Source organism: Topomyia yanbarensis, chromosome 2 (genome assembly GCF_030247195.1).
Source record: "Topomyia yanbarensis strain Yona2022 chromosome 2, ASM3024719v1, whole genome shotgun sequence".
In the NCBI taxonomy this organism is placed as follows: domain Eukaryota; kingdom Metazoa; phylum Arthropoda; class Insecta; order Diptera; family Culicidae; genus Topomyia; species Topomyia yanbarensis.
In genome coordinates, this window is record NC_080671.1 from 123,903,782 (window position 1) to 123,922,720 (window position 18,939).

Sequence of the window (18,939 nt, forward strand, 5' to 3'; positions counted from 1 at the left end):
CAATAACCAATCAAGCCACACTGATTGACCGAGTCCAAAATGACCCACCTTAAATTTTTACTCTCAAATTACCAATTTCCACCGCTGTAACGCAATTAACTACCCCCCCCCCCTCCATTACTTTAGCATTAATCCGGCAATGGGCAATCCGGACTCGCTTCCACCCGACAGGAACGTAACTAATCAAGATAAATTGATCGCTCTCATCTCCTGCAGTTATTCAACGCCCATCGACAGCAAAAGCCGCGAGAACACTAATCACTATCACCAGCAGAAGCAGCAGCAACAACAACAGCACTACCATCAGCATTTGTATCACCAGAATCACCCACAAACACCCCCACTGATCAGCCTGAAGGGACAGCAGCAGCTTCTGTTGCCGCTGCAGCCGCAACAACAACAACAACAACAACTACAGCAACAGCGGACGCAAACGCTTCAGAGTCAACCATCGCAAAAGGGTGGACAGTACATGAGCAAGGAGTCCTTGGCGACCAATAGTGATACCAACACTTGTGAGTGATTTGGATTTGTAAAATTTATTGCCTGTGTTTGTCTCGTTTGGAGGAGTCGGAGTTTCTGAGTGATGATGGTGGGATTGAAATGTTTGCTAATTCATTTTAGTACCAGCGTAGCAAATCAGTTTCATTGCCAGAGGTGGGTAGGAAATTGATTGTTTCTACGCCTACATAAAATGATGAGCAATTCCAGAAGGTTTTGCCGTAGAAAGCCCTACTTTCCAACTAATTTGGGTAAAACTTTTTTTCAAATGTATTGGCTATTTTTCTTGGTTACGTTTTTTCATAAAATCACGTATGTCAACACTAAGCTCTTACTCGTATCTAGAAACGTCCTTTTAGCCTTTCTCATATAGAGAGGATTTGTCATCATCGTTTAGCCAACATTTTCCTCTGTGATCACAATCATAACACTTTGCAAAATATTCAAAGAATTGAAAAATATTACATTTTTCAAAATCATTAAAAAGCACGCTTTGAAAAATAAGCTGGGCAAAATGCACGGGGGAAAATGCACTGCAACAACGGGGCAGAATGCTCGGCGAATAAGCAAGCAGTTTTGTTTTCTGGCGGGATTTCACAAAAGTGTGCCATTCAATGGCCTTAGGTTATGCAATTAGTAGGTTTCCAGAACTATTTTTCTGTTTCGAATTAAAAAACCAGCAAAATCAAAGAAGAGGGCATTTTACCCCCCGATGGATCAGAGATATAAATTTAGCAAAAAGTGAAATATTTAATAGATTTTTCATATGTAATACGACAGAATAATGAACAACGGTATAAATAGAACTGGAATGCTCTGATACAATAATAAAACAGCTGATAATCCTTGTTGCACGAGCCACAATAGTCACATGAGAAGAGTACGTTATTGTTTTGTCGTGACTAACGACTTACCTTTCAATATAGGGGCCCCTTTTCAAAATTTCGGAAGAAAAATGATGTAAGATTTTGAACGCTTATATCTTTTGTTGTGCTAAATGGATTTAATCAATTTCTTCGGCATTTTATCGAAAATATTTGTACCAATGTTGTATTAAATTTTGAAATATGTAGAACATTCATTATCAACGGAAAAATAGTGTTTTGAAAAATCTTTCGAAATTGATTCGGAAAAGTGAAAATTTTCAGCCCATCCCGCACAGAGCCGTCAATATGGTGCACCAACCGAACAATAAAATGATGAAAAGTTTAAAATATAGGTGCACTACATGTTTGTTCCTATGATTATTCGGATTGGGTTGCTTGACGAGAGTAGTTGGTGGGGGAAAGCCGGCACATTCGTTTTGGTTATGCAATTAGAAGCCGGACGGAAAGGAAAGGCTCATGCACGGCACGAGAACGAGTGAGAAAGCGATAGTAGTGCATATTAGCGAAAGCGTTACGTACATTTTGAACCTTAATAACAGGTTTTTGCAAATCCTTCCAAGAAAATCAGTGAATGTGGCAACCACTAAGCGAAAGCTACACCAAAACGAATGATGAAAATATTTTCATTTATCGCACAAAAGGAGGGCCTTTCATCTGCACCGAAAAGGTTATAAATAGGAACGCCTTGATGCAAAGCGTGCTCATTCGGTGTGAGCTGTGAAAAGGGAATGATGATATGTGTGAACGCAGTAAACCAATCATCGGCAAGGTTTGAATCGTTTGAAAAGATTCTCGTCTTGTATCAACATAGTTATCTACAAACCGTCCTTATTAGGACGAAATCTTGCTAATTCTGTACTTTTACCAGCGAATCATAAAAAAGATGGGTTGGTAATGTATATGGCATAACAGGGGTGTCGTGACCACACTTCGAAGTTATTTCAAATCTTGCAAAGCATAAATTGACATAATTTCAATGATTGTTCCTATATGAATGAAATAACAAATTTTCAGGTTAACACGGCAATAACTTTGCAATTTATAGAACAATTTTATATTTTTAGTTATCATATAATAACTGTCACCTCTTCCAAAGAACTTAACCCTGCTGCAACCCCGTGGTTTTGTAGGGTTAAGGAGAATCATTGTAAAATGTCCAATACACGATTTTATGTTGTTACCTCCACTAAAACCACTTCAAAACACTCCCACCTGTCATACAAGTAAATTGTCTGCTTGTTGAAATCATTATATGAAATTATTGACCTGTATTCAATGCGGAGAACTCGGCAATAAAATTGTTTTACTAAACAGATTAACGAACGGGAAAATTTCGCTGAGCCCGGTGAATCGAACTTAATGCGTAAAATTTAGCCATTTGAAAGAGATACAAGCAGAATTTTAAGAATATGATCATCGCGGTTATGTCCCGGACATTACCCGCACCTAGTTTTTCGCTAAGCGTGATTCATTTCTGTACGATAGGAAAAAGACTCCGATGGTTGTTTCGAGAGATTTTAACATTGATATTTCAAAGCAAGAAAATATGAAATTTGTTCATTTCATGAATGAATGTCTCAACGAATCCAGCGCATCCCCTATCAACGCAGACGCCAACAACAAAGGTTATTTTCAGAACCATCATAATTATTATAAAGAATAACTTGAAACATACCCACATATTTCATTGAGTATCATTCGATTTGAATTACAAGTCAAACGAGTAGTCACGACACTTCGGTAATGTCCTAGACATTACCCACCCATCTATTGACGTAGGACTACGTCTTTGTTTTCGATATAGGGGTGCACGTCTACAAAAATGATATGTAACGAAAAGTTGTCCAATTTTAAACGCATATAATTCAGCCATCTCACGATAATTTTTCAATTTTTTTGCGCATGTCACCCCGAAATATTTCTAAGAATAGATTCCGATAGATAAACCCAAAGATTTTTGATATCATGGCATTAAAAATTTAAATAATGAGCAACCTAGTGAAAATATCGCGCATTTACACACAGAAGATAGCGCTTCCCTAGTCCAGCACGACAGATTTGTGTACCTAGCGCGCTACGCTTCTATGAATGACGTCATCATCGACTATTTAACCTTTACAGTACCAAGTTAAAATTTTTCTGAAAATTTTGTTTAAACTTTGCTCTCATCTCGTCAATTTTTGACCGAATTGGATGGAACCGGCTTTAAAAGATCTGGAATTTAGTCCACAATAGACATGAATTGGACCAATCTTGGCCACTGGAGAACTCTTCCGGGAGAACCTAAGAAAATGTATATATTTTTCTATCATTCCAGCGATTTGGGTTCATAGCTTTATACGAAATGCGAAGTTCTTCCAATCATACGGTCCTACAGCTCCCTCAAGGCCATTCCTGCACCGGTTCCGTACGGATGGACATTTGACGTCATTTTGAAAACCAAGATGGCGGCTTCCGGTTACCACAAAACAGTGAAAAGCGTCATCAATATGGGTGTCATTCGAAAGGGAGTGGTCAATAGAAGACAGAAATTGATTTTTGGCGCCATTTTCAATACCAAGATGGCGGTTTCCGGTTATCACAGTGCAGTGCAAACCACCACCAATAATGGCGTCATTGTAAAGCGCTAGCAAGCAGCAAAAGCCGGAAATTGGTTTTTGACGCCAATTCGAAAACCAAAATGGCGGGTTCATGTTCCAAAGACACAGTGAAAACCGTCATCAATATGGGTGTCATTTGAAAGGGGTGTGTCAGCAGGAGACGGAAATTGATGATTGACGCCATTTTGAAAACCAAGATGGCAGCTGCCGGTTTCCAAAAAACAGTGGAAACTTCCATCAATATAGGTGTCATTTGAAAGGGATTGGTGAGAAGAAGTACGAATTTGATTATTTATGCAGTTTTGAAAACAAAGTTTGCGGTTTCCTGTTACTGCAAAACGGCGAAAACTATCATCAGTATAGGTATCAGAAAGGGGTAGTCATAAAGTGATTTTTGACGCCATTTTCGAAAACCAACATGGTGGCTTCCGGTTACTACAAACAAAAGTGAAAACCATACTAAATATGGGTGTCATTTGAAAGGGGGTGGTCAGTAGATGTAGTGGTGGTGGTGGTACTACCTTTGTAGCAGGAACACTCTTCATAGCACTGAGCAATCTTTACACGACAAGCATGACGTGTTCAAGCATTACTCTCTGACCATACTCAGCATGCTACTGTACGAAGGGCCAAAAAGGAATTGCCTGGTCGGAAAATGACTTCGCTTACATGTACGACGGAAGCTTGCTTCCAATAACAAGACCATATAAGCCAATTACAATGCATTGTTATAAAAAGTAGCCTCAATAGGTGGGGAGAAAATCCTGCGCCATGTTCACGAAATGTTAGCAACAAGAATCTGGCTACTCCACTCGTCCTGTTCAAATCGTTTTAATCAGATGGCTTGATGGTCCCTCTCAATTCCCATGTATTCTATGTAAGGGTCATTCCACGCGCAGTGATCAAGGCACATGTAATCGACCTTCACGGATTTGAATCAAATTTGGAGGAATTGTTCATCTAGAGCCAATATATAAAAACCCAAATTTTTGTGTCTATTCAATCACCGCTCGGGCCATGGGAGCCCCCCCCCCCGTTTTGGCAAATTGTCAAAATACTTGATTTCCTTTTGAACATATTTCCGCTTCTGTTTACTCTAGAACCAAACCGTAAGATGGGTTTTGAAGAAAATTGTTCAAGGAGTTTAGAAAAAATATTAGTTATTGGCGGCAGTGCTGCCAACTATCCGATTTTTTCAGCAAAATAGCAAACTTGAACCTTGAACCTATCAAAAACTAAATATATGCTGTTTCGTTCATCTAGAAGAGCTATAGGCGTGCATCCAGACCCAAGAATGGGACAGTCTGTAATTCAGGAAACTAACTGCTTCAAATATTTAGGACTTCACTTAGACCCCACACTCTCCTGGATTGAGCATATAACATCTATAGAGAGAAAAGTTGCCTCGTTATGTGGGGCTATGCGTAAAGTATGCTCTTTTGTTCCCCAGCATGTACTTCTAAAATTTTATTATGCGCACATCCACTCATTGCTGAACTACCTTGTATCTGTGTGGGGCCGTGCCAGTATCTCGAATCTGAAAAAGCTACAAACGCTTCAAAACAGATGTCTTAAAATTATTTATAAAAAACCATTTATGTACCCTACTATTATGTTATACAAAAATAATGCCCATAACATTTTACCTTTGCTTGGGTTGACTAACTACCAAACAATAATATACATCCACAATGCTTTGCATAACACTATTGCTCATAATAATCTAGAATTTACAACAGGCATTCGAGCTCACAGCACTAGACAAGCCAATCATTTATTATACTCCAGAGTATCCACGAACCTTGGTCAAAGACGCATTTCTTTCATCGGACCTAAGTTATTCAACCAGCTTCCTACTGATTTAAAGCAAATAACATGTCGCACTCGTTTCCAAGCAAAATTGAAACTAATTTTAAAAAATAAAATAGGAGAATTTTTAATATAAACTTCGTTCACCACCAATCGAGCTTATTCCTTTAGCTATAATTGGTTAACATTTTTTTTTAATTAAAAACAATTGATACATGCATTTTTTCTATCAATAAGTAATAAATAAATTTAAATTATCATGAGCTTTCTGCAAAGCTACGATGGGACCCTTAAAAGGATTCTTTTCCGCTGTGTACTCGCCGTAGCTTCTTGTCAAATTTTGTGTTTTGTCGGTCTCGTATTGTTTTTTTTTGTTCTCAGCGTTTCCGCGATTCGTAACTTTGTTTTGTTGTGCTGACCTTTTTTTTTGTACGCTGAGAACTGATGTGTCCACTACCAGGGGGCTCCGTTTGTGAGCTTTTTGGTGTGGGGGTAAGAGGCGGGCCATTAAAAAAAAAGAAGTTTAGTCCAACGTAACTCAAATACTCCTACAGCTTCATAAGCACTCTCCTTAGACTCTGTAATAATAAGCAGGTCGTCAGCAAATGCCAGTATAATTGGCAAACTGAAAACGCCTTCCTGGTTAAGCCTCAGTTCAGGAATTTCCGTGGGGTCCGGACTCTGCCGAAAATTTTCAACTTGTTGAGAAATTTTAAACTAGTTTTAATTTTAAAGCTGCAATCCCACACTGCATACTCCTACCTAAGCCTATATAAGTCAAAATTTTTTTTGGCCGACCGGGATTAAATTGACGCTTTTTAGAGTGATTGCATACAAAAATAAAAAAAATACAAACATATACTTTTGAAACATCCGAAAATACTATTGTCTATAACGATAAACATAGTGAACCGGCTACCGAATTTTCAACGAACCAGTTTAGTTTAAGACATCTATTACAACTTTTATCATTTTGTGAATTGTAAAAGTTTTCCAATCTTTCTTAGTCACATAGCTCTTAGAAACCCGTATCTCTGTATATAGCTGTACAGCTATATTAAAGATAGATCAATGCAATTTTTTCATCAATATTAACTAACAATCAATTACCTTTTTTCTCACCACCAGCCAACTCAACATACGCCATTGCCACCACCGAGTCACTGGACACGTCCAGCTCCAACGAAACCGTGTACAAATCCAACAGCATGCGCCAGGTCGTCACAGCGGACGGCGGTTGGCTCGAGCTGGAGCATCTGCAGACGTCTCTCTCCATTCCGGAGGGAGCACTACCGGAAACGTTGAAAATCAACGTGTTCCTGGCCGTCATGTACGACTCGAAGGACACGATTCTAGTCGACAACCAAATCACCCACATCAGTCCGACCATTGTGTGCGGGCCGGCGAAAAGCAACTTTGCGAAACCATTGATTCTGAAGGTACCGCACTGTGCCGAGGACATCGGCAACTGGAAGATCTCACTCTTCTACAAGGAGGAAGTGACGAACTGTTGGAAGAAGATCGCTTCCTCGGAGAACGATGTGCCCAGTCCACAGGCGTACATTCAGTTGGATCTGAAGAACGCATACATTATGACGAGAAAGTTGGGAAAGTACATCCTCGGCGGGGAGAATCTGTCCCCGGAGGTGTCCGTGATGAAACGGTTGAAGATCTACATGTTCGGCCCAAACCGTAAGCCAGAGACTGATTTCAACATTCGAGTGTACATTTTAGAGGACTATCCGAGTGCGCTGGAACACTGCTCAATCATCGAAAGTCGAATGGGGTACTTTCTGATCGGCCAAAGCTCGCCGTTCCATTTCGAGAACAATAAGCAGAATATGATCCTTCGAATAAATTGTTCTGGCGGGTGGACATCGAAGGCGGATACAGCCGTACAGAAAATTCCCTTCAATCACATCTGGAAGAACATGTCAATTTTGCACTGCGAGTTTATGTTGCAAAAATTAGTCAACGAGCTGCCCTGTCTGAGGGTTGAACTTGCTGCTGAACAGGAAAACGGGACGAAGGTTCTGATTACTTCGGTGGCTTTCTCGTGATAGTACATTCGGAAGGCGTTGGAGAAGCTGATGACGATTTAGTGCGGGGCTGAGTCAAAGGATATGGTTTTCATGGTAGCCATTCTGATATAGTGATATTACAACCAAGTAAGCAAAGTAAACAGTTGATTGTATGTAAGTATGTATGGTAACGAAACAATATTTATTACCACTGGAATTATTAGTAGTTTATTGATATGAACCCAATGTCGAGTAAATAGCAGGCTTATATGCACGCTCTGCGCAAGGACACGAAACCGAAACAAAATTGTTTGTAGGCAGTTGTAGGACTTTGTTAAAACCTAACACTCACACAATGAAGATAGTTTGTAGAAACCGGGAGCCAAAACGTTAGTTACGAGCGGAAAATCTTAGAAAACGTTCCACCGTTGATGCAAGAAATTATGTAGAACGAAATTGTAGCTATTCACTAAGACTGATTGTGAGGAACAATAAATAAATTGATTGGTTGGACGAGATGTTGATAGTTTCCATGTTTTAAATTGATGACGTACTTTATATTATTTCTTTTTATAACGGCTTACAGAACCAGTTCTTCCTTCTTAAATATAAGTTGCTAGTATTAGAGACATAGCCATAATGCAGTAGAATCTACAATTGGGACTTAAATATATCTCTTATAACTTGTCCCGTTAATTGCTATCGGAATATTCAAAAGTAATGCTTTAAAATTTGAGCTATAGTTATTTTCTAGGTGAGAAAAGTGAAGGTTTTTCTAATCCAGAAAATAAGTAAATGTTTATTACGTACTGTATTGGTCAACCCTAAAGGGGCCAAAATGTTGATCAGTGTTGGTGGTTCGAAAAACAGCAGAAATCTTGTAGAACTGCAGTACTTCTTAACGGCTTTGGTACACTTCAGTCGAGAATAAAACAAACTGCGAAATTTTGTTCACTATTAGTAAGTTTTGTTGCTACATAATATGGAATTAAAAACATTTCTATCAGATAATTTCTGTAACGAGTAACCAACATTTATAGCATGTTTTAATTCTGTGAAAATATCACCCAGAGTACTGTGGTGTACACAGGGCCTTCCCGAGCAGCGTCGGACTCCACTTTCATTCTTCATAATATTGACAATTTGCTGATAAATATTTGTAATTCGGGTCGAGAATCCTAGGGAACGATTCGTACCTTGTCGGCACGACTCATACGCACGGTATAAACCAGCAATTAACCATATCGCTTCTGTTGGGTCATCATCGCTTGAATCTCACGAAATGAACGCACAGACGAACGTTCTCCATTTGAAGCTCTTCTCAAATGAGGACGTTTGAAACATGGCAACCTATTTAATCAACATTGCAATGCAGATGGAGGCCCACATTTTGTACAACTAACGAAAATATTTTCATCGTACTTTTTCGTGTGGTTTTCGCTTATCACTAAACTACATTCACAGATTTTCTTGTAGGTTTTCGGTTTGGGTTTGTAGATTACTAATAACAAAATGCTACAAAATAAAAATAATTGAATGTACTTTTAAAGTGATATAGTAAAAGTTGTACGTCTGGTCAAATACAACACAACACCACGTTTGATCAATTTAATATACCCTCAAAATCTTGATTTATAACATAAAAACAATTTTTCGGAACTTTCGGCAATAAAAAAAAATTTACGCAGTCATTTCTAAACCTATTTAAATTTTTTTGAGTGTTTTTAAAAGAAGAAATGACCATTCCAACGATATACTATTTTATGTTCTTTTGTTAAAAGTGCTATGCGGTTTTGGGACAACAATATGGAAATTACTATTATATTGCTATTTTTTCATTAAAATTATGAAAATTGCTCAACATTTTTGTTTGAAAGCATCTTTGTTTTAATAAAAAAAAATTAAGGAGAACATTTCATTCCGTACCCAACGACCTATTTAAGATCAAAATCGGTTGAAAAATGGCAGAGTTATTAATTTTTTCCTAAAATAGAAACTTGCTCGTTCATACTTTTAAGGGGATGGTCTCATATAATATTTTCAAAAAAAAAAAACGATTTTTTACTCGATTACGTATACATTCAAAAGTATGTGTCTGAACTTTTAACATGAAATTGGATAAAATAACAGTAGATATAATTATAACATCTTATTAGAACAACGACGTTTTCTAATAAAAATGTTGAGCAATTTTTATATTTTTAATTAAAAAATAGCAAAATAATAGTAACTTTCATATTATTGTCCTAAAACCGCATAGTATTTTTAACAAAAGAACATAACATAGCATACCGTTGGAAAGGTTATTTCTTATTTTTTCCCAAAACATCAAAAAGTTTAAAACCTATTGCAAAAGAGTCACGCAAAAAAATTAGTATAGAAAGTTTCGGAAAATCGTTTTTTATATAAATCAAGATTTTGAGGGCATTCGATATTTTTCATACATTGTTTTGTGTTGCATTTAATGAGATCTACACCGTATACTAGTTCTCTTGAAAAGTATAAAACCACTGTAGTACCGTGTAATTTAATAAACGATTTATTCACTGGTAAAGGTACATAATTGCTCATAACCAAGCGCAAAGGTATAAAAGTTAATAGAAGGATTTTTCTACTTTTTACAATTGTATATTCGTCCTAATAAGGATGGTTTTCTGGTGACTAGGTCTTGTTTTCGAGTATCCTATGAATCGAATGGAACCTTGCTGGCACGACTCATACGCACGGTATAAACCAGCGATTTGCCATCTCGCCTCTGTTGCGCCATCAACACATGGACCTACGAACTGTAAAATCCGCTCAGTAGGCACAGGCGTTCCCGTTCCATGGCTCATATCAAATGAGAGATGGATCAACAAGTCTCATAATTGTAGTACTCATTTTTTACCGGGTTTTTTTCTGTGCTCGTGAATATTTCTTTTTATCATTCTCAATATTCGCCTCGGTATCCTGCAAAGCCGTTCACACTTACTAGCCACCCACCGTGCTCGTGGTGATAATTATCTACTATTACGTATAGTGTAATTACATAAAAACTTTTGTGGAGAACTATAGGGGAATACCTTTAGTGTAGTTAATTCAAACGAGTTTTTTTTTCATTTCACGTAACACGGTAATTTTTTATGTTTTTCCTTTGTTATTTCGACTAATATGTAGTCACATTTTCTTTTTTACTTTTCAACAACATTCAATTAGAGATTACTGAGAAGGGAAAGTAATATAAATTTAGAGCCATAGTACTCTAGTGAGAGCAAGAATGTCAAATATACAGATCGGAAAACTAGAAGTGGCAGGGTCATTAGAAAGATGAAGCTTAAAATCTTACGGACTAATCTTTTGTCTTCTGTTGGCATGAGTCGAGCTTAGGCAGCATTACTACGAATCACTCAAGTCTACCAACGTGTCTCACCGCAAAGACAGATTTGTCCCTCATTACCGTGGTCGGCTCTCATGGTAAGGAGGGACAAGTCTGTCTTTGCCGTGAGCCATGTTGGTAGACTTGAGTGAGTCGTAGTAATGCTATCTAAACTCGACTCATGCCAGCAGAAGACATCTTTCTGTACGCAGGAGAGTGAGGGTTTTTTAGATTTGTTGAATATCGTGCGAAGAAATGCGACAGGTTTAATTAGACCAAATTTTGATCGCAAAACTTTTTAAATATATCTACAAAAATTTTGGTGGTTTGGAAAGAAGCCGATTTATCAATATTTTCTTGGTGTTGCATAGATTTGTTCGAATCTTTGTATGGTTTCTCCTAGAATTAAGACAATTGAAAAGTTTGCACTTGAAAATATGTAAACAATTTTAGGAAATAGCAAAACAAAACAGTTTGAGTAATATAAACAATCAAATTAAACGAACGAAATGAAAAAGGAAATTAGACAAACATTGGAAAAATAGAAAAATAGTGAAAAAATAGCGAAAGCTGGGTAAACAACAAAATAAAAATAAAACATCATGGAGATGGCAAATGAATACAAAAAATATATAAAAGCAATAAAGTGAACAAATATAGAAATGCGCGAAATGGATCCATTGAGATAAGCGTAAAAATAACAATAATAGAAAATTTTTGAAATATTAATTAACCAATTAATTAAACCAAATAAAAAATAGCAAGAAAATGGGAAAATGTCAAAAATGTTTCAAAATAATAGTACAAGTACGGAATAAAAAGATAAAAAATAAAACAACTATGAAAAATAAAAATGGGCGAGTTTTGTTTTAAAGAACTAATTAAAATAAAAATGGGACAATTGGACGGAATAAATTAAAGATAAGAAAACCAGAACAAGTGGAAATGGCCCAAAAACCGACAAAAGTGAAATCTTAGCAAAAATGTAAAATCAAAATGGATTAAATGGGTAAAAATAGAAATCCTTGATGAAGTAGGAAAAAATAGGAATACTACTATAAAGAAAAATAGGAGAAAATTTTAAAAATACATGGGTTTAAGAACAAATAGATCTATATACAATAAAAGTGGAAAATAATTCAAATTTGATTAAATAGAAAACCGAAAACATTCACAAAACGCAAAAAGATCAAAATAGAATAATTGGAAAAATATTCAAATGAAAAAGAAACAAAATAGAAAACATGGAATTCAAAACTGTTTAAATGGGTAAAAATTAAAAATACTAAAGGTAATGGCATATTGAAAAAATTCCATACAATGGAGAACAGAAAAAATCACACCGCAAAAAATTAAAACAAAAGAAATAGAAAAAAATGTTTTGAAACAAATGAGAGAAACCTAAATTGAAAAATGTGAAAAAAGGGCGGATAGAGAAATACAAAAATAAGTTTATTGGAAAATATGGAAAAATATAAAGAAATAATAAAAAATTATAGTTTAGCTACAAAAATTAAAAATTTAACGTAATTAATTGAACAAATGGATAAAAAAACAAATTAAACGATAGATAAAATTAAAAAAAAAATCAAAAAAGCGTGAAAAGATAAAACGAATTGAACAATGGGACAAATTTTAAAAAAGAAGCAAAAATGGTAAAAGTAGAATAAAGAATATAGCTTATTAATAAGAAATATTTAGTTTTAACAGGTGTCTATACGGTTTGGTTCACTTTAACCGTACCTCACTCGCACTAATGCACTAACGTACGCCGCTCTGAAAATGTAGCGAAATCGTTTTAGGGCACCTTAAGGGAGGCGGTCATAAATCAATTCAATGCAAATTTTGATACAAAACTGCATTTCTATAGTAAATTTTTCGTAATAATAAATCGACTATATCCACCTAACAGTGTGATACGGCCATTACATTACATTAGGGTTCACTTTATTTTATTTTTTTTTTGATCCAGAATTTTTTTTATAATCGAATAGTACAAGTAAAAAAAATGCGCTGGTAAAAAAATGAATAGTTATTCATTGGAAGTTATCTAAATTCTAGCTTTTGCACTTGAACGCAAATATTATGATATCGTTTTCGGTGAGTATGATATCTCGTGAACCAACTCACATACCAATCAAATGTTGTTCGTAATTATTATAGCAAGTTAACGAAAGAATTTTAAATAAATCGTGTATTCTTTCCTTTAAAATTATGGTTTTCGACAATAAAAATGTGTTTTCCTACAATAAAAACCTGTTTTAATCCACCTAGCGGTGCAATTGTGCCTTTCTCATTTCTCTAAACTATGGCACGGAGGCTTTTTATGTTCAACATAATTGTGGAAATGTCCATTACATTCTTAGTACACTTTGCACTTATACACAATGGCATGCCAGCTACGAACTTGATGAGCTACGTGTCGACAGTCAAACACTTGAAACAAAAAAATATCATACTCCATTAGCCTAATCAGTAGACCTTTCCACATTTTGAAAAAGTTTTGAAATATACATCGGTCAGCTCAAATTCTTGTTCTAGGTGTGAATTTAAGAACTTTCGCCAAAAAATGGCTTAATTTGGACATGATTTAGAGGTGTCTCCAATCAAAAATCGTGTTTTTGATATGTTTCTATAGAAAGATCACTTACACTCTGATTCAATAGGCCATACATGCCCACATATCATCAAAGGTTGTTCCTTAGACTTATCTTAACATGTTTTAACAGGTGAACATAGCTCTAATCGCAATAGAAAATTTGTTAATTGGATTTTTATAAAGAAAAGAATACCAAAATCAAGAAAAAATACTACTAATTTTCCTTGGTTTTGATATACTTTCCTATATGAAAATCCAGTTAACAAATTTTGTAGTGCAATTAGCGCTATGTTCACCTGTTAAAACATGTTAAGATATGTCTAAGGAACAACCTTTGATGATATGTGGGCATGTATGGCCTATTGAATCAGAGTGTAAGTGATCTTTCTATAGAAACATATCAAAAACACGATTTTTGATTGGAGACACCTCTAAATCATGTCCAAATTAAGCCATTTTTGGCGAAAGTTCTTAAATTCACACCTAGAACAAGAATTTGAGCTGACCGATGCATATTTCAAAACTTTTTCAAAATGTGGAGAGGTCTACTAATCAGCATTAGATCAATGTTATCTGCTTGCTAACTCATTTTGTCATGCGGGGATGGGTATGTGAGGAGGGCGAAAGTCCCATAAACGAACGACTCCCCAGCTTAAATTGGTATGCTTTTTGATATAGTGGTGGTTTAAAGATGATGGGGTTGAAAGGGAGGGGTATTAGGGCTGGATGGGGTGGTGGTCTGAGGGGTGATTTAAGGAGATTTTTAAAGGAGAGGAGTGAACAGTAGAGGGGGGGGGGGTGTAACCCTTCTCCGTAAACCATCAACTACGCCCCTGTTAAAATCCAGAAACCTTATGCGAGTCGAAAAAAAATTGGCCGGGATTAGGTTGACGTTTTTCAGAGTGATTGCATAACCTTTCTATATGAGAAAGGCAAAAATGTGCCAAAATCCAAAAAACTTAATCTTCGTCAAATTTTTTTTCGAGTTTGCATCAAATCTCGACGTTTCATGCACCTTGAACACATTTAGCATCAAAAATAAAAAATCTATTTTTAATTTTTCCTATAGTTTATATGAGAAATTTCTGTGTGGCCGCACTCTGAAACCCGTAATTGCGGAACCAGAATTCCGATCGATCCAAAATTCAATAGCAGCCGATGGGAAGCTTGCACCTTTCATTTGAGACTAAGTTTGGGCAAATCGGTCCAGCCATCTCTGAGAAAAATGAGTGACATTATTTGACACATACGCACATACATACACACACACATACACACATATACACACACATACATACACACATACACACACACATACAGACTTTTTCCGATCTCGACGAACTGAGTCGAATGGGATATGACACTTGGCCCTCCGGGCCGGGATTAGGTTGACGTTTTTCAGAGTGATTGCATAACCTTTCTGTATGATAAAGGCAAAAATATCCCATAATAAAAAAACCTCCGTTAGCGTACCAGCTATTTTAAAATGGAGAAACGAGAAATAGTTTATGATTTCAAGTTTATTCGTAAATATTAATCACATTGGGCTTTTTTAATGCACTTGAGAACATAGTTGTAGTACGAAGTGGAGTGAGATATTAGCCTCGTACATTAAATATTCCGTAGCGACATGTGTTTCAAAGAGAAGTGTCAAAAATTAATATAACTCAAGTTCTAATGATTCGGTCGATAAGAAATTTTGGGAAAATTATAACTAATCTGTATAGTTTCGATATCAGTAGTAATTATTAACGTAATATAATTTGACAATGTGATATAAAGTTTTTTGTCTTGCATAATCCCGTTAAACATATAAAACATCTTAGATTCTCTATGCAGTCTGAATCCTAGTTTAAGCGAAACTAAACAGCCTAACGACCATTTTGAAAAGAAGTTCGGGAAGGATATCGAGGGACAAAGTTAGTTAAAATCACATTGAAATTTTTAGGTTAATTTTTCTATTACATATACAAATAAAGTCATTTTTTTTTGCTTTCGTTGTACTCCAAAAACTGAATTTTATCATTCAATACACAACTATTAGTAGTGTTGTCTGAAAAAATATAAATATTAAAAAAAAAATTTCTGGCGAGCAATCGATTATCGATATTATTTACTTTATCGGTAAATAACGAACCACCCTATTCATTCTTCTATATACTAAGAAAACCAGTTTATTTTTGACAAAATTCATCATGAAACTATAAAATATACATTCAGAACGATGTAATCGCAAGATAAAAACACGTCTTTGACGAAACATTTTTTTGTATTATTGGCCTATGGGGGGACCACTGTGAGCGTCTGCTCGTTCAGTGAGCCATTTGCTCGACTTTCCGAAAGGTTAGGAAATCATGTGTTTATGAATTTGTGATGTTGAATTTTATTTGCAAGAACAAACAATTCATCATTCGTGCTCTTTTAAGATGCAAACCTGCTATTAATAGACGGCGCCGGTGGTTGAGTAGTAAGCGTGATCGCCACTCATTCCAATTTGCCTGGGTTCAATTCCAGCCGAGGTCGTTGAGATTTTACTGAGGTGAAAAAATCTTTGGTCACGTCTTCCTTCGGAAGGGAAGTAAAGCCGTTGGTCCCCGGTCTATGAGTTTGGTGGATCGATATCTAGTCCAGATAATGAAGTCACCTCTCTGGGGTCGGTAAAGAAGAAGTGATCCAACTTTTATACTCTTACTAACAAAAATATCTTCCTCCTGTGATAGTTGTGGAGTGCGCAGTAGTATATACGGCCTCTAGCAAAAGCAAGTATCGGACTAACCATTCCTCCCCTTCCTTCCGCGATCTACGTTAGGGCCTGGCCGGCGCCGGTATTGATCAAAAACACTTTAGGATTACCAGGAGTTGCACATTGAAAGATGTTTCGCTACTCCCAAGCATAATTATCTACTTATTCTCTGTGAAACTTCAGCTAGTCCAGATCGATAACGAAGTAGCAGCCAGGGGTGGTCGCACAAGCTCAAACTCAAGCTCATGCTCAAGCTTAAGGTATTAAAATATGAGAAACTAGTAATGGTGTTCAAATTTATTTTGCATTCATTTTCTCAGACCAGGTATATTTTAATAGCACTTCTTCCGAACGAGCTGTTACTTTGGATTCTAAACGTGACATACAACAAAGTTGAACGGTTACGACCTCACTGAAAAGTGACCATCACCAGCAGAAGGTGTGTACACTTAGTTGAACCGAACTCTATCAATACCAGTCCGAAAGATGGGCAATTTGGCTCTTCTAAACGGTAGAAGCAGGTTGATTGCTTGTCGTAAGAAACATCTGGTGTCACCTTTATCAAATTCCTTAAATTGACTTGCGTGTGTGTGTCTTGTGTTCTTCTTGGAACAACCATCGAAGTTTTCGACTCCTGAGATAGGGATCAGAAGACCTAACCTCGACGGGTGGTTCAATAATAACAAAAAATGCCATAAAATAAAACACCAAGAAGTAAATTTCAACACACGCGTTAAGGATGATTATAAATTTACTTTAATGCTGCCAGAGTGGTACTCGTTCATCCCCTACCTCCCATTAGTTGCGGGTAAATGGGGAAAGGGACTCGCTTGGAGCGATTGAAGCTGGAACCATGGGTAAGGTTCCGTCCTTTTCGATGTTCTTAACCCCTCTTCAAGCGAAGAAAACTTTCCCAAAACGTAGTAAACACTTTCACCAGTCCATTCGGCAGTAACAATGGCTCTAACGTCGTCAAAACTCACGGCAGGAGGGCAACCATCAGATAAACGCTTGTTTCCATGGGTGTTATCCTTTCCGAAAAAATAACAACACGTTAGAGCCGGAGAGGAAAATCCGATCTGCAAACAAGAAGGTGACAAAAGATTCAGTGAAGAAAAATAATATGTTGCTGTGGGAAAGAGGGACTTGAGAGGTGATGATTCAAAGTGCCAGCAACACTCGTTTTCTTACCTTTATTATGGAAATGGAATGTGTAGAAGTATTATGGAAATCATTGAGAGAATGGAACTTTTTTGGTCTGGCTTTGCTTACGATCAATCCAAATAAAAGGAAACTTCAGGAAAGTGGTGCGAAAAATTTACGAGTCGTTAGTTTAGCTCCACGTTGAAAGATAAGGTTGACTATGACATCTGTTCCAATCACATACAGTGTAGTTTCAGGGAGCAACGACATCTGGATCTAATGGTCCCACCGGAGAAATGCATGATTCAATCAACATGAATGTTCATGACCTGAATAAACCGTAGCAAAAGGTAAGCTTCTGTGCAGAAAAATTCAGATTTATAATTTAGTATGCAAAATACAAGTTCTTTGAGAAGTGGTATTCTATGAGTTCGTAATCAAACAGGTTGTGATAACGCTCACAAAAATACGACGCGAGATAGGACACACAGGACAGGACAGTGTGTCGATGCTGACACACTTCAAACAAACAAAAATATAATATTTAATTAGCTTAATTTATTTATTTATTTATTTCGTTAATCAAGTGTAGACTACATTATACAAATATTAATTGCTTATAAACTATCCTTTAAACTATTTCTATGTACTATGATGCCGTAAAGAGTTGAAAAACTGTTTTAAACTTGTTCGGGGCATGGTAAGGTCGATACTTTCACAATGCTCATTATACACAGCCATCATCTGGTTTAGTGGTCCGAATTTAGCATAGTCTGTACGGTGATGACTTATCGCGAACAAATTTCTATCGCGTAATTGACGAGTAGGAGCATATAAATTTAATTTTGACATTATGTAAGATGAGTCAGTACGCTGCATGACGATATCGTTTAGAAACGAGATCATAGCACAGTCCCGACGGTCTTTCAATGTTTGAATATCTATCAATATACAACGTGCTTCATAAGATGGAAGAGGGAATACTGTCCATCTTAATTAGCGTAGTGCATATAATAGAAACTGTTTTTGGATTGACTCAATTCTCACTTCGTGTTTTTTTTATGAATGGTGACCAAACAATACTACAATATTCTAAAATAGACCGAACATATGCTACGTAAAGAGTTTTAATTATGTAAAGATCTTGAAAGTGATATCCGAAGCGTTTTATAAAATTAAACATATTACTAGCTCTATGAACAATTGTGTTGTAATGTTCCACAAATTTTAATTTTTTATCTAAGATAACTCCTAAATCTCTTATTTTATCGCAGTGTGAGT

General features: G+C 36.4%; 2 protein-coding genes across 2 annotated transcripts in view; both read left to right on the forward strand.

Moving 5' to 3' along the window:
* Positions 1-8,330, forward strand: part of LOC131679711 (netrin receptor unc-5-like) — a 159,019-nt gene extending 150,689 nt beyond the window's left edge. Inside the window, exons 7-8 of the mRNA XM_058960445.1 lie at positions 217-515; positions 6,926-8,330. Coding sequence (XP_058816428.1) covers positions 217-515; positions 6,926-7,857 — 1,231 coding nt within the window. The 3' untranslated portion in view covers positions 7,858-8,330. The remainder of the gene's footprint in view (positions 1-216; positions 516-6,925) is intronic.
* LOC131680735 (netrin receptor unc-5-like) overlaps positions 1-18,939 on the forward strand; it is a 1,096,742-nt gene that overhangs the window by 355,904 nt on the left and 721,899 nt on the right. The gene's annotated exons all lie outside the window — the stretch shown is intronic.